This window comes from Tauraco erythrolophus, chromosome 3, assembly GCF_009769465.1.
Source record: "Tauraco erythrolophus isolate bTauEry1 chromosome 3, bTauEry1.pri, whole genome shotgun sequence".
NCBI classification, from domain to species: Eukaryota; Metazoa; Chordata; class Aves; order Musophagiformes; family Musophagidae; genus Tauraco; species Tauraco erythrolophus.
In genome coordinates this window covers 80265295-80281775 of record NC_141467.1, presented here as the reverse complement: position 1 = coordinate 80281775, position 16481 = coordinate 80265295, and the positions used below count along the sequence as shown (strand labels likewise).

At 42.6% G+C, this 16481-nt stretch overlaps 1 protein-coding gene across 2 annotated transcripts in view; it reads right to left on the bottom strand.

Moving 5' to 3' along the window:
• MTDH (metadherin) overlaps nt 1-16481 on the bottom strand; it is a 41535-nt gene that overhangs the window by 8515 nt on the left and 16539 nt on the right. Inside the window, exons 6-9 of one of the 2 annotated variants that reach the window (XM_086609485.1) lie at nt 15000-15251; nt 12734-12820; nt 6955-7053; nt 264-395 (exon numbers count right to left, since the gene is read on the bottom strand). In XM_086609485.1, the coding sequence (XP_086465611.1) occupies nt 264-395; nt 6955-7053; nt 12734-12820; nt 15000-15251 (570 nt within the window). The remainder of the gene's footprint in view (nt 1-263; nt 396-6954; nt 7054-12733; nt 12821-14999; nt 15252-16481) is intronic. The other variant, XM_086609483.1, reaches the window with a different exon arrangement.

Sequence of the window (16481 nt, the reverse complement as noted above, 5' to 3'; positions counted from 1 at the left end):
CTAAATCCTCACTTAGTAGCCTACAACAACAAGGTAATCCTTATACTATGGTGAGACAGTAAGATCTGACATGGAGCTAAGTGGCTTCTATTTTCTCAACAACAACATTCAGCATTTTCTTTCTCTGTGTACACATTAAACACAATTGTGCTACTCTTATCAGTGTAAAAGAGATGAGAGATAACCTTTATCATTAGCCTTAAGTTATTTTAACAAATGGCAGTGGTAAGGGCAAAGTCTTGGAGCTAAGGAGAAAATACCACCTTTTACCTTCTGAACATCAGGTATCTCTTCACGTTGAGGAACAGAAGCAACTTTTTCTTCATCTACCCAGTTTCCCCACTCCTCTGCTGGTGCATTCCAATCAGAGCTGGGATCAGCTGAAGAAAGTCCATCTACAAAGATGAGCAAGATTTTCAGGAATGTCTCCTTACTTTACAGGCACTTTTTAACAGTTTAAAAATGAAAAAAAAAAAGTATCTATGCATAAAACCACATCCCGATATCAAGGTACAAATATCTATCTCCTGTATTTCTGAAAGAAATGTAAAGATTTAATGATAGGTGGAAGACTTTTATAAGTAATGAGCAAGACTTGGTTGTTTTAGAGCAATGGGATTACAAACTAGTCACAGCAGCAGCTAGCTAGATGCAATCACTTTGAGATACTTTTCTAGACTACACGAAAAGGAACAAATTTAAGAGTTGTTCTCTATCTTAAACCTTCTCCCTAGCTTGTGAAAAAAAATTAAGACAAATTGTAACACTGATCAATCTTACTTTAGTAAGAATCCTTTAAGAGTGATATATCTGAAAGTGTAAATCCAAGCCAAAAGTCATCTTATAACACTGACATTTTTTAATAACCTTTTTTTTTTCCTAAGACTGAGTCCCTACTCCATTTTGCTATTGTTCATTTATGATGGCACATATTTATGTTGCCACATAGGAAAGAGATTTAAAGGGTCAATTATAAAAAAAATTAAAAATATCTGAAGGGAAGAACTGAGACTTAGACTGTTTAGCTGAATGTTACAGCAAGCCAATTTTAAAACAGAACACCTCGTAAGAGATCGCCTTTCATTTCATGTTTATATCAACATCACAAATACATCTCTCTCTCTCTCGGTCTACGCCAAACCGAAGGAGAAGAGGCAAACTTGGTCTGCCAACTACAGTGGGATTCAGCTTAAACGTTTGAAAATTAAGTCAAAATGAAAAGCAGTAATAAACCCGATTACATTTACTGGCAAATATTATGAAACAAAAAATACACTAAGAGATCTTAAGATTACTTAGAATACTTTTCCATCTCTTGCTTTCTTATAAAAATATTACCTCAATTACACTTACTTCGGACACTAAAATTTACTGATTTGAAAAACAATTAATGCCCAACATAACATTTTATCGTTTATCTACTGCCTTCTCATTAGTTGCTTAAAGAAAATAGCCAAATTCCTCTATTAACAGAAGCTACAGACATAAACATTCTATGCTCAGAAATTTGAATCAATCATGCTTTTGATAGTATGTAAAACTGATCACTTTCAAATGATTAACTGAAATGCACTTCCCTTATCCTTAAACCAGATAGAAGACAAAAGGTAAGTTTCAAAACGATCTGGTGTCAAAGCAGTCATGTCAAAACTAGTAGAATCAAGAAATGCATCAATTCACTCTACTTTTGCAGTCGTTAAACAGGAAGCTGTTCTTAGACAGAAGGTAACATGCAAGGCAGCTTTTCTGGTCAACTTCTTGACAACTTTTTCATAGAATAATACAAATCATTTAGGTTGGGAAAGACCTTTAAGATCATTGAGTCCAAACATTAACCTTAGCACTGTCAAGTCCACCACTAAACCACATCCCTAAGCATCACGTCTATATGTCTCTCTCAACACCTCCAGGGACGGTGATGCCACTGCTTCCCTGGGCAGCCTATTCCAACGCTTGACAACCCTTTCAGTGAAGAAATTTTTGTCAGTATCCAATCCAAACCTCCCCTGGCACAACCTGAGGCCGTTTTCTCTTGTCCTATCACTTGTTACTAGAGAGAAGAGACTGACATCCACCTTGCTACAACCTCCCTCCAGGTAGTTGCAGAGAGCAGTAAGGTCTCCCCCCAGCCTCCTTTTCTCCAGGCTAAACAACTCCAAATCCCTCAGCTGCTCCTTTACAGGACTTGCTCTCTAGATCCTTCACCAGCTTCGTAGCCCTTCTTTGGACATGCTCCAGCACCTCAATGTCTTTCCTGTAGTGAGGGGCCCAAAACTGAACACCGTATTTGACGTCTGGCCTCACCAGTGCCAAGTACAGGGGAACAATCACTTCCCTAGTCCTGCAGGCCACACTATTTCTGATACAAGCCAGGACACTGTTGGCCATCTTGGCCACCTGGGCACACTGCTGGCTTATATTCAGCCGTCAGCTCATATCCCCAGGTCCTTTTCCACAAGGCAGCTTTCCAGCTACTCTTTCCCAAGCCTGTAGCATTGCATGGGATTGCTGTGATGCAAGTGCAGGATCTGGCACTTAGTCTTGTTGAACCTCATACAACTGGCCTTGGTCCATTGCTCCAGCCTGTCCGGATGCCTCTGTAGAGCCTTCCTACTCTCAAGCAGAACAACACTCACGCCCAGCTTGTTGTCATCTGTAAACCTACTGAGGGTGCACTCGATCCTCTTGTCCACATCACTGATAAAGATATTAAACAGAACTGGCCCCAGTACTGAGCCCTGGGGAACACCACCTGTGACCAGCTGCCAACTGGATTTAACTCCATTCACCACAACTCTTTGGGCCTGGTCTTCCAGCCAGTTTTTTATCCAGCAAACAGTACACCCAGACAAGTCATAAGCGGCCAGTTTCTCCAGGAAAATGCTGTGGGAAATGGTGTCAAAGTCTTTACTAAAGGCTAAGTAGACAAAATCCACAGCCTTTACCTCACCCACTAAAGGGGTCATCTTGTCATAGAAGGATATCAGGTTAGTCAAGCAGGACTAGCCTTTCATAAACCCATACTTACTGGGCCTGATCATGTGATGGCACTCAAGATGATCTGCTCCATAACCATGCCTGGCACAGAGGTCAGACTGGCAGGTCTGTATTCTCCCCATACTCTTTCTGGCCCTTCTTGTAGATGGGTGTCACATTTCTTAACTTCCAGTCAACTGGGACCTCCCTGGTAAGCCAGGACTGCTGCTCAGTGATGGAAAATGGCTTGGTGAGCACTTCCACCAGCTCCCACACTATTGCTGAGCCGATCTCATCCAGCCCCATAGACTTGTGTGTGTTTAAGTGATGTAGCAGGTCACTAACCATTTCCCCTTGGATTACAGGGGCTTCATTCTGCTCCCCATCTTTCAGCACAGGGGGGCTGGGTACCTGGAGAACAACTAGTTTTGCTATTAAAGACTGAGGCAAAGAAGGCATTACGTACTTCAAGCTTTTTCCTCATCCTTTGTCACTACGTTTCCCCTCACATTCAATAAAGGATGCAGATTCTCCTTAGTCATCCTTTTGTTGTTAATGCATTTACAGTCACATTTTTTATTGTCTTTTATAGCAGTAGCCAGATTAAGTTCTGGCTGGGCTTTGGCCCTTCTAATTTTCTCCCTGCATAACCTCATGACATCATTGCAGCCCTTCCGAGTTGCCTGTCCCTTCTTCCAAAGGTCATAAACTCTCCTTTTTTTCTTGAGTTCCAGCCAAAGCTCTCTGCTTGGTCAGGCTGGTCTTCTTTCCTGCCAGCTTGTCTTTCGGCACATGGGGATGGCCTGCTTCTGCGCCTTTAGGATCGCCTTCCTAAAGAACGTCTAGCCTTCCTAGACTCCTTTGCCCTTCAAGACTGCCTCTCAAGGGACTATGTCAACCAGGCTCCTGAACAAGTCAAAGTCTGTCCTCTGGAAGTGCAAGGTAGCAGTTCTGCTGACACCCCTCTTTACTTCCCCAAGAATCAAAAACTCACATCATTTCATGATCACTATGCCCAAGATTGCCTCAAACCATCACATCACCCACAAGTCCTTCTCTATTTGCACGTAACAGGTCCAGTGGGGTACCTTCCCTAGTTGGCTCACTCACCAGCTGTGTCAGGAAGTTCTCTTCCATACACTCCAGAAACCTCCCAGACTGTTTCTGCTGTTATTGTATTTTCAGCAGATATCTGGTAAGTTGAAGTCCCCCAGGAAAACAACGGCTAGTGATTGTGAGACTTCTCCCAGCTGCTTATAGAATATTTTGTCTGCCTCTTCATCCTGGTTAGGTGGTCTATAACAGACTTCCACCATGACATCTGCCTTGTCAGCCTTCCCCCTCATTCTTACCCATAAACACCCAACCCTATTGTCACCATCATTAAACTCTACACAATCAAAACACTCCCTAAGACACGGGGCTACCCCAACACCTCTCCTTCCTTGCCTATCCCCTTCTGAAGAGTTTATAGCCATCCATTGCAGCACTCCAGTTGTGCGAGCCATCCCACCATGTTTCTGTAATGGCAACTATATTACAGTTTTCCTGCTACACAACAGCTTCCAACTCCTTCTGTTTGTTGCCCATGCTGTGTGCATTAGCGTAGATGCACTTCAGTTGGGCTATTGATCTTGCCACCTTTTTCAGGGGGAGAAGTCCTAACTCCTACATCTCAGGCACTTCTGTGGTTTCTTTCAGATCAATAACCCCTGCGTCTTTGCTGTCACACGGATCTCCATCCCCTGTCTCTACTGAGATAGTAGACTGACGGACCTTGCTAGTACACCACCAAACATTGGTGTGCTGCCCCAGGTTTATCTCCAGCAAGCCTGGTTTTACCTCTTTGCTCCTTCAAATCTAGTTTAAAGCACTTTCAATAAGCCCTGCTAACTCCTGTGTAAAGACTTTTTTCCCTTTTTGAGAGAGATGTATCCCGTCTGTCACCAGCAGGCCTGGTATCATGCAGACTGAGCCACGATCAAAAAACCCAAAATTTTGCTGGTGACACCAGCTTCAGAGCCAGGTATCGACCTGCTGGCTCCTCGTGTTTTTTCCTCTCATCATTCCCTGCAACTGGAAGAATAGAGGAAAACACTGCTTGTGCCCCTGATCCCTTAACCAGCTGTCCCAAGGCCCTGAAGTCCCTCTTGATTACCCTCAGACTTCTTACTGCAACTTAATCACTGTCTACCTGAAAAAAAAAAAAATCAAGAATGGATAATAATCAGAGAGCTGTACCAGGGTAGGAAGTTTTCTTTTCATATCTTTAACCCAGGTCCCAGGGAGGCAGCAGACTTACCTAGGAAGTGGGTCTGGTCTGCACACTGGACCTTCTGTTCCCTTCAGAAGGGAGTCTCCTATGATAACAACCCATTTTTTTTTCTTTATGGAAGCAGTTTTGACCCAGAATGTAGGCTGACAATCTCAGCGACTCTTCCAAGCCATTGCTCTCTCCTTTATTGTTTGGCTGCACTTGCAGAGCCTCATACCTATTATTCAAGGGCACCTGGGACAGTGGGGTAGTCACAGAGGAGATGTGCCTGCTGTGCCAGGCATTGCCATCACCCTCTGTCCCTTAAGTCACTGGGTTCAGCCAGGCAGAGAGAGGACAGGGAATCCTCTGTATCACACATCCTGTCTGCCTGTTGGGGCTGTCTTAGGAAAAGTAGGGTGCAATTCCCATAGTCTCTCTCTCTTGCACTCCGTGATACCACCTACTCATGTCCACCCAGAGCTCTGTCACTGAGTAGTTCCTCTACCTGGGTGCATCTCCCACAGGTGTGCTCACTGCTGCTGTCCCATACTCCTGTAAGAGCTGGGCACATCCTGTAGCCTGACACCCGGGTGGCAGCACATTCCCACCAGAGCTCTGTCTGGGAAGCTGCATCAGTCACGGTGGGTGCAGAGCTTAGAGAGGCCATGGCTTCCTGCCAGGTGGATACCATCACTTCCTGGTCAAGCTGGCAGAGCTACAGCACCCTTACTGCACACCCTTCCATGCAAACTGCCGTACTCTGCCCTGGCTGCCAACAGCCATGTCTTGGTCACTAGTGCTCCCTAAGGGCTTCTTTATGCACGTGAAGGGGCTTGGCTGCCTCCAGCTCTTGTCAGCCGGTGTCGCATGACCTGTGGGCTCCTGGCAGCTCATTCCACCGGTTCGGTCAATGACCAAATGAGAGGCACTAAACTATTTCTTAAAACATTTTCAGATCTGACTGAATAAAGATATAAATGATAAGGCTGTTTGAAAAGTGAATTTAAGGCTGAAATCGTTCTTCAGAGGTACAGTTTCACTAGTAAATATCTAGGAATAGCTGTAACTTTATTATTATACCACAGCCCTGTTCAGGGAGAGACTGTGGTAAGAACTACAACTGTATTTTAAAATTGGCAGGAGAGGAACAGAGAGAGTACACCAACTTCACTATAATTCCCAAGTAATTTCAGTGATTTCACTCTGCATGTGCTTTCTACACACATTAGGAAGTAAACTTCCTAACGTTTGCTAAACAAGTTAAGTTAGATTAAATACAAGTCTTCTGTCACATTACATTTTCAGTAAGGTATCAACATGTAAAAGCAAACTCTGTGACTCAAACACAATCTGCTAAATACCCAGACTCTGTTGCAGACTTGCAGTATATTTTTCTCATCATTTGCAGTAAATTAAGACTGTTTTAATTAATTACCAAGACTTCCTAGCAAAAGCCAAAATTAGCTCAAAATGCATGAGTTCTCTTTCACTTCTTAATTTCAATAACCAAATATTTTTTCTAAAAATTAATCATTTTCTATTACCACTCATCAAAATACTTCTTCCTGCTTTCTTAAAACTGTCAATTAGCCCTACAGAAGTGAAACATTCCAGGTTTTTCTTCAGATGCTCACAAGTGGCTCTTACATGTATCTAATATACTACACTTTAAAGTAACAGTAATTACAAAACTTGTTAATGAACATTTTAGAGGAACATACTTAACCCAGACCATTCGTCATCAACAGGGGGTTGAGCATGACTTAAATCCCACTGAAAATCAGAAGTACCAGCCTGAGAAACTGACTCACTGTTGGATCCTGAAAAGGAATAAAAATTGTACTTTAAGTTAATTAGCTACCCGAGTTTTCTTGGGTAAAGAAATTCCAATCAAAATAGGAAAGGGAGAGAGAAGGCTCAAAGAAGAAAAGTCTGATTCTAAAGATTGCACCGGACAGGAAAAGTACAAGGCTCTTGAAAATGAGATATATTCAGAAAACGAGACATATTCAGAAAACAAGGAAACTGAAGAAGGAAGACAAAATTAAGTCAGGAGAAGAATATGGAAAAAAACAGAGATAAGAAGGAAGAATAACAGCAGTCTAAGGGCTTATACCAGTCTCCTGAAATTGAAAAATACAATGACATTTTATGGATAGTAAAATTATTACCATGTATGAGTAAGAACTCTTACAGGGAGAAGCTTAAAAGAAAAGAGTACTAGAAAGAAACCTGATCAATTACATTGCAGATACAGCAATCAAGCTATTCATTACTAAGAATCCAATTTTCATTTTCAGTAAAAGGTTTCAGGAACATGAAAGAAGCACGGCAAACAACAGTAAGGCCAATTTCAGCCATGATAAAGCAACAGACATCTAATATTATTATTTTAAGAAAAAATAAGGCAAACCATTTTTTAAAAAATAAACCCCCAAAAACTTAATGGGAAGCCTGAATATTACTTTATGATGAGACTTACTTCTGAAAATAAGACCATAGCTACTCGAGTGTCTATTTTATAAACACCACTGCAAAAGACAGCTCAAATGACAGGAACATGGACATGTTCTCATTCTTTTGCAAGCCAGTCATAAGTCAGAAGTAAATATTTAGTGTGGTCCCTTTGAATTAAAACATTGTTGGCTAATGTGCATCAAATATGCCTTCACACTATTCTATCAATTAAAGCTGGAGTAGTGGTATTGCAAATCAATCTCAGATCAGTCTGTTGTCCTACTTCAGTAACTAAAGTTTGAGCATAGAAATTGAATTCAAGTGGCTCTCCTTGTTATTTTATTAAACTTTCTGTACAATTAAGACTTTGTTTCTTCTTTTTCTTTAAGACAAGGTTTCTGTAATTTTCATTAAGTGAACTATTCTTTGGAAAGTTTTGATAAATCAGACCTTGGCACTTATAACTTCTTTGTTCTCACACAAGCATAGAACGGTTTGGGTTAAAAGGGACCTTAAAGATCATGTAGTTCCAACTCCCCTGCCACAGACAAGGACACCTTCCACTAGATCAAGTTGCTCAAAGCCTCCCTCATTCAACCGGGCCTTGAAGACTTCCAGGGATGGGGCAGCCACAACTTCTCTGGGCAACCTGTTCAAGTGTCTCATCACCCTCATTGTAAAACATTTCTTCCTTATATCTAATCGAAATCTCCCCTCTTTCAATTTAAAGCCATTGCCTCTTGTCCTATCACTACACACCCTTGTAAAAAGTCCCTCTCCAGCTTTCCTGTAGGCCCCCTTTAAGTACTGGAAGGCTGCTATAAGATCACCCTGGAGCCTTCTCTTCTCCAGGCTGGACAGCCTCAACTCTCTCAGCCTGTCTTCATAGCAGAGGTGCTCCAGCCCTTGGATCATCTTCATGGCCCTCGTCTGGACCCACTCCAGCAGCTCCATGTCCTTCTTGTGTTGGGACCTCCAGAGCTGAACGCAGTATTCATAGATTCATAGATTTTCTAGGTTGGAAAAGACCTTAGAGATCATCGAGTCCAACTGTCCCTAATCCCCATTAAACCATATCCCTAAGTAGATCATCCACCCTATTCTTAAACACATCCAGGGATGGAGACTCAACCACCTCCATGGGCAGCCTATTCCAGTGGCTGACAACCCTTTCAGAGAAGAAATACTTCCTAACATCCAATCTGAATCTCCCCTGACTAAGCTTATACCCATTTCCTCTTGGTCTATCACCCATCACTAATGTAAAGAGCCCTAAGGGGTATTCTAGGTGGGGTCTCATGAGAGCAGACTAGAGGAGCAGAATCACTTCCCTCGACCTGCTGGTCACTATTCTTTGGATAGTGCTTGCAGCCCAGGATACGGTTGGCTTTCTGGGCTGCAAGCACACATTGCTGGCTCATGTTGAGCTTCTCATCCACCAGCACTCCCAAGTCCTTTTCTTCAGGGCTGCTCTCAATCCATTCTCCGCCCAGCCTGTACTTGTGCTTGGGACTGCCCCGACCCACGTGCAGGACCTTGCACTTGGCCTTGTTGAACTTCATTAGGTTCACGCAGGCCCGCCTGTCAAGGTTCCTCTGGATGGCATCCCTTCCCTCCAGCGTGTTGACCACACCACACAGCTTGGTGTGGTCAGCAAACTTGCTGAGGGTGCACTCAATCCCACTATGTCACCGACAAAGATGTTAAACAGCACCAGCCCCAATACTGACCCCTGAGGAACACCACTCGTCACTGGCCTCCACTTGGACATTGAGCTGTTGACCACAATACTTTTGAGTCCGACCATCCACTCCACCTTATCCACTGAGTGGTCCATCTGCCAAATCCATGTCTCTGCAATTTAGAGACAAGGATGTTGTGCGGGACAGTGACAAATGCTTTGGACAAGTCCAGGTAGACGATGTCAGTTGCTCTTCCCCTATCCATCAATGCTGTAACTCTGTCATAGAAGGCCACCAAATTTGTCAGGCATGATTTGTCTTTAGTGAAACCATGCTGGCTGTCACAAATCACCTCTTGTTTTCCCTTTGCCTTAGCACAGTTTCCAGGAGCATGTACTCCAGGATCTTGCTAGGCACGGATGTGAGACTGACTGGACTGTAGTTCCCCAGGTCTTCCTATTTTCCCTTTTTTAAAAGGGGGGCTGTTCCCCTTTTCCAGTCAGTGGGAACTTCACCAGACTGCCACAACTTCTCAAATATGATGGATAGTGGGTCAGCAGCTGCATCTGCTAGTTCCTTCATGACCTGCAGATGCATGTCATCAGGCCCTGTGGACTTGCGCGCCTTCAGGTTCCTTAGGTGGTCTCAAACCTGATCTTCTCCTACAGTGGGTGGTTCTTCATTCTCCCAGTCCCTGCTCTTGCCTTCTACCAATTGGATGGTGTGGCTAGAGCACTTGCCAGTGAAGACTGAGGCAAAACAGTCATTGAATACCTCAGCCTTCTCCACATTCCAGGTAATCAGGTCTCCTGCTTCCTTCTAGAGAGGGCCCACATTTTCCCTAGTCCTCTTTTTATCACCGATGTACCTATAAAAGATTTTCTTGTTGACCTTGATGTCTCTGGCCAGATTTAATTCCATCAGGGCTTTAGCTTTCCCTGATCCCTGGTTGCTGGGACAGTTTCTCTGTATTCTTCCCAGGCTACCTGTCCTTGGCCTTCACCCTCTGTAGACTTCCTTTTTGTGTTTGAGATGGTTCAGGAGCTCCTTTTTCATCCATGCAGGCCTCCTCGTGTTTTTGCCTGACTTCCTCTTTGTTGGAATGCACTGCTCCTGAGCTTGCAGGAGGTGATCCTTGAATATTAACCAGCTTTCTTGAGCCTCTCTTCCCTCCAGGGCTTTGTCTCATGGTACTTTACAAGCAGATCCCTGAAGAGGCCAAAGTCTGCTCTCCTGAAGGACAGGGTAGTGATCTTGCTGTGTGTCCTCCTCACCACTCTAAGGATCTTGAACTCCATCATTTCATGGCCATTGGAGTCAAGGCTGCCCTTAAGTTTCACAGTCTCCACCAGCCCCTCCCTGTTGGTGAGAACGAGGTCGAGCATAGCACCACTCCTCACTGGAGTCACTCTCTGTCACTTGGAGAAAGAAGTTATCATCAATGCATTCCAAAGACCTCCTGGATTGCTTATGCCCTACTGTGTTGTCCCTTCAACAGGCATTGGGGTGGCTGAAGTATCCCATGAAGACAGGGCTTGCGAACATGAGGCTGCTCCTATCTGTCTGTAGAGGGCCTCACCCACTCGGTCTTCCTGGTCAGGTAGCCTGTAGCAGACTTCCACTATAAAGTCACCTGTCCCAGTCGACACTTTAATCCTGATCCATAAGCTCTCATTCATTCCCAGTGTCCTGGTTTTAGCTGGGACAGAGTTAGCTCTTCTTTTTAGCAGCTAGAAGAGCCCCGTGTTTTGGTTTTACTCAGAGGCTCGCTCTGAGAAGAATGTTGATAGCAAGCTGATGTTTGTAGTTGGCACTGAGGTCTCAAGGACTTCTCAGCTTGCCATGTTCTTACCAGTGTGCAGGAGCACAACAGGATAAGGGAGAGCATAGCCAGGACAAGAGGGCCACAATTCCCCTTGTGATTTGTACTTGAACTTAAGATTTAGGGCCAAACCGGCCAATTAGTATTCCATATCATGCAGCGTCCTGCCTAGTATAAAAATGAGGGTCAGCCGGAAAGAAGGGCTTTTTGCCCTTCCAGGACTCTCACTTTCGGACTCTCAGAGTGCTTTCTCTCTCTCTCTCTCTCTATTTTGGGCCTCCCGTTCATCTGGGATTACGGTATCGAGTTTTATCTGTTTTGGGATTGCAGCTTTGGGAAGAGATGGGCCTCGGTCAAGGGGTGGTGAGCAATCACCACTGTACATCACTCGTTTGTATGTATTTATCCTTGTACATATCCGTACATATATATATTGGTAGCGGTAGTAGTAAGCTGTTCTTATCTTGACCCACGGGTCTCTTTTCTTTTTCTTCTTTGATTCTCTCCCTCATCCCTGGGGGTAGGGGAGTGAGTGACTGTGTAGGGTTTGGTTGCCGGAGCGGCCTAACCCACGACACCCAGGCAGAGGTCCATACACTCCAACCGGTCCTTGACAGAGAGGGTGACATCTCCTTCTCATCTTCCTTTACTGTACTTCCTAAAATGTCTGTATCCTTCCATTCCAATACTCCAGTCATAGAAGCCATTATCCTGCCTCAGATTTGCACAGAGAATGAAGCACTCATGTAAGCTGTAGGACACTAGGCTCAAGTTCCACAGTTAAAAGACCGTAAACTGCAAAGTAAATAAACATGGCATAGGTGCATAAGCACTTGGCCAGCTACTTCCTAAAAGAAAATAGCCATGCCAAGCTTGTTAGATAACGGAAGTAAGCAAGCAAGAGCAGAAAACCTGACATATGATCCTTTTAATGTATAATAAATCCCTGTAGCACTTACGTCAGTAATTTAACACACAAGATTTGTTATAAAGCCAAGTTTGCACTCTATAGCAATTTCACCCTTCAAAACAAGAAAACTCCAGAGCTCAGCTTTCCCACCTGTCATAGAGAAAAGACTCAAGAGTTCAAACGCTGCCTATGGAACATATTTTCCAGTAGTGCTTTGGTTGCTCGAAGGGAAAAGAAACAACCATCAAATAACAAATCTCCCAAAAGATCAGGGTAAACACACTTTCCTAGAAAGCAATCTTCACATCTCCAACTTGAGACATAGCAATACCGAGCAATCTCTTATGCCCATTACTTACACCCAACACACAAACAGGAAGGCTAGAGAAGAAGCATCACCTTATTCATCTAGGTTTTGATTATCAATTCAAAACAGTTACCTTATTGCATAATTTGAGCATAACAAAAAACCTTCAAGGCTTTCACAAAAGATCTTGCACCTGTTTACAGTCACTAGTACTACTTTCAAAGAACAATCAGAAAGATGCATATTTGTAACACTTGGCAAATTCTATTTCCACCTGGTGGGGTAGAAGGGAGTGGAAAAATTTTTGGAAGGGTATACATACCAGAAACTCCAGGAGTTAATCCAAACGAAGAGAAAGTAGTAGAATTCTGTTCAGAGGTATTAATCCTTGCATCCACATTCCAAGCAGCTGGGGGGGAAGGGGGAAAAAAAAGAACTTCACATTGCTGCTAACATTGAAAAAGTTAGTTATTTAATTATGAACAGGGTCAGAAAAACAGCAGAACTTCCAGCCTTGTTAACATTTCACACAGCTGAGGGCATTATTTTACTTATTACAGGAGACAATCAGTGCTGATAGAGATGCGACCGTATGAACATTCAGCTTGAAACAATTTTCAAGGCTTCTAAGATCTTTTTCCCTCTACAGCCTCTTCTACAGATAAACTTCTCACAAAGGAAAAGTACATTGAGTTTTAAGCTCCACACTATTATTCTTCTTCCTCTTATCGCAATTATCTAAGTTATTGAAAAGCATTTTTATTAACTCTGTAGATGAAACCTGGCTTGGAACAAATCGTATCTATGTTAAAGAACCGAACGGAGTTAAGAACAATTCTTGACAAATAGGAGATACTGATTAAAAATTAAGATATACTTAAGCGTAAGGTAGAAAATAAGTAGAAATGATCAGTGCCACTAATGTGTCAAAAGAAACAACTGGTTAGGTTTATTTTTGTTTAGTTGTGAGGCGGGTGCTAAAAACTGGACAGAGTATTCCAGACATAGTCCGAGAAGTGGATAATCACTGTCCCCAATCTACTGACTCCTGTTAACACGGCCCACAATGCTGTTGGTGTCCTTTGCTGCTGGGGCCTATGACTGGCTCATGTGCAGCTTGGTGTCGACCAGGACCCCGTATCCACAGAGCTGCCCTCCAGACTGTCAATCCAGAGAGCTGCCCTCCAGACTGTCAGTCCCCAGCCAGAGGTGATTCCTACCCAGGTGCAACACTTCACATTTTTTCCTCATTAAACTTCCTCAGGTTCCTGTTTGTCCATTTCTCCAGCTGTTTTAGGTCCCTCAGATGTGCCACTCAGATTTAAACTGTATCAACTGGTTGCCCACTCAAGTTTCGTGAAATCTGGGAATCTGATGTGAATGACACACTGTTGCCTTCTCCAGGTCATTTATAGAGCTGTTTTGTTTGTCATCTTTAAGTAGAGCCCTGTGACATACCCCTTGTTACCAGTCTCCAGGTAGAGTATGATTCACTACTAACTACTACCTACTACCTTTGAGCCTGACCAGTTTTTCAACCATCCTAACTTGGATACAGCAATACTGTGAGACACAAGTGTTGAAAGGATTGCCTAAGTCATCATAAAAGACATGCGCTGCTCTCCCTTCACCCACAAAACTAATTATTTTACCAGCAGCAGCAAATCAGCCTGGTCAGGCATGATGTACTCTCAGTACTAAAAACAACAAGCTGTTCACAGTCACTAAGAAATACCTTATTAGAACATAAAGCAGAATACAGCAAACCAAGATATGAAAAAAGCCCTTTGCCTCTACTTGGCAATAGTAAAGCCTTCAATGGTATAGTACAGCAAGTCCAATCTCAGGCACCACATTTCAAGATACAAGAGACAAATAAAAGAGGTGTAGACTAAAGCAATGCCCCTGACTACAAAGGAACACTGCTTTCCAGAAGAGACTAGGATCACTCAGACTGAACAGTGGGAAGGACCACATTACAGCATCTACTAATAAACAGAAGCTTGTTGCACAGAGAGAAACAAAGAATTCTCTTCTCCATTACTTTTATGGTCAGTACAAGTGACAAAGGCTAAAAAAAATGTAGTGGAGAAGACTAAAATCAATTTATAGTGAGAAATACCAGCATAACACTAAACGTCATGAGAGTTGAACAATCTTCATGCCTGGAGCCTAAACAAACATCTGCCAAAACCAAACACAGTTGATCTGGTCATGTTGGATCAACAGAATAGACTTATGACCTGGGTTCTAAAACATTCTTTTTTAAAAGAAATTGAACTTCAAAGTGACTTAGTAATCTCTTTCAGAATTTTAGGAAAGTGTTATAAAAAAATTTTGATTCCTTCATAGAAATAATTTTATTTTAGATAAGCTCAAACCGCCAGTTAAACCACAAATAGAGACATAGGTGTTAAGCCATCAGAACTTACAGCAAACAGAAACTGCTTAGTTTGCATTTCACTAGACCACTCCAAGATTTAGTTTTTTTTCAATATAAACGTAAAGCTACCGAGAAGATTCACTACTAAAAAACACACTTATGTGAAAGTATCGAAGTGAAGCAAGTTTTCCTCAGAATAGCTCACCAATAGGAGTGAACAAAGAACGCTCTTTCCAGGGCCTGCCCACCAGCGTTACGCCCCAGTCCTTTCCATTTCCGTTAGCATCTCCAGTGTCCTGGCCCCAAGCCGATGTCTCAGTCTTCCTCTTGCCAGCTGCAGTTGAGGGAACAGATGTCCATTTCTCCTCCCCTACACCGATCTGTGAGGAGATTTTTACAGACTTCTCATTCCAGCTTCCTCCATTTACTGTATGGCTTTCACTCAATCCTGGAGAAACTTAAATACAAGCATAAAGTAAAATAAGAACTGGAGGAAGAATTAAAATATTACTTATGTGCACATATTCTTAACAATAAAAAAAAAGTACAAATGAACAGCAGCTTTGCTATACCAGTGCGACACAGAAGAGCTGCTGCTCCGTCTCAGCTGATCATCCAGTTCAGATGATATGCACCATCTGTCTACTAACTTGAAGACTGAGGAAAAAACAGCACCAAACTGCACTCTCCTTCCTGTGTCCCTTTCTTTGCAAGGCTGATATCTTGGTGAACCAGTGCCTCTAGATTTAAAACTATAAAAAAAAAAGGGGGTGTGAAGGTGCTTCCAACACCACCAGGTAATTTCTCTTACAGAGCATGGTGATGACTTGTGGAAAGCCCAATGCACTAAATGGAGAAGAATTTCTGTTTCGTAATTGCATACAGCAGTTCTCTAAGCAGGAAGCAGAAAAAATTACCAAGGATTAGAAAATGCTTCCCAAACACTACACAGAATTTACAAAGAGTACAGCTATCAATAATATTGACTATAGAGTCTATCAAAGTTAGAGGAAAAAAATCATAGTAACACTCTCAAAATAATTCATAAGCAATATATTTTATTTTACATTAAGGTGAAAGATCATAAGTCTATCTGTAACAGTCTACCCTGCTGAGGAATTACTAGTCATAGCAAGTTTAATGCACACTTTGAGAAGAGTCAGTAGTACATTGAGACTTAAAGATCATTATAAACTAAAAATAATTTAAAAAAAATGTCCCTTAAAAACCATAAAGGCTAACGATCACCTGTTGCATCCAGCCTGACCTCCTATATATCACAAATCTTTCTCAAAGGGCTCTGCATATCAAATCCTCTCTCTCTTTTTAGATATGCAATGTAAACAACAGAGAACCTTCTGATTTACAGACAATTAAGAAATATCTGCATATTGCAAATGTGACACTTAGTCAGCCAAAACCTGATGCACAAGTAAGTCAGTATCATATGCCAACAAAAACTACAGACCAAATATTTCCTTCCTCAAATGAAGTCCTAGCTCAGGCAGCATGAATATGCCACATCCAAGGCTGCCTCACTGGCATGTAACTGATTAGGTGAGATATGCCTAGATTTTCTTAGACAAATAATTTCCAAACATAGACATCTGTAAGGTCACCATTGCTGTAACCTAGAAACACTGCCCTTTCTCTAGAAAACTTCAGAGTGCTAACATTGTGTCAGTCA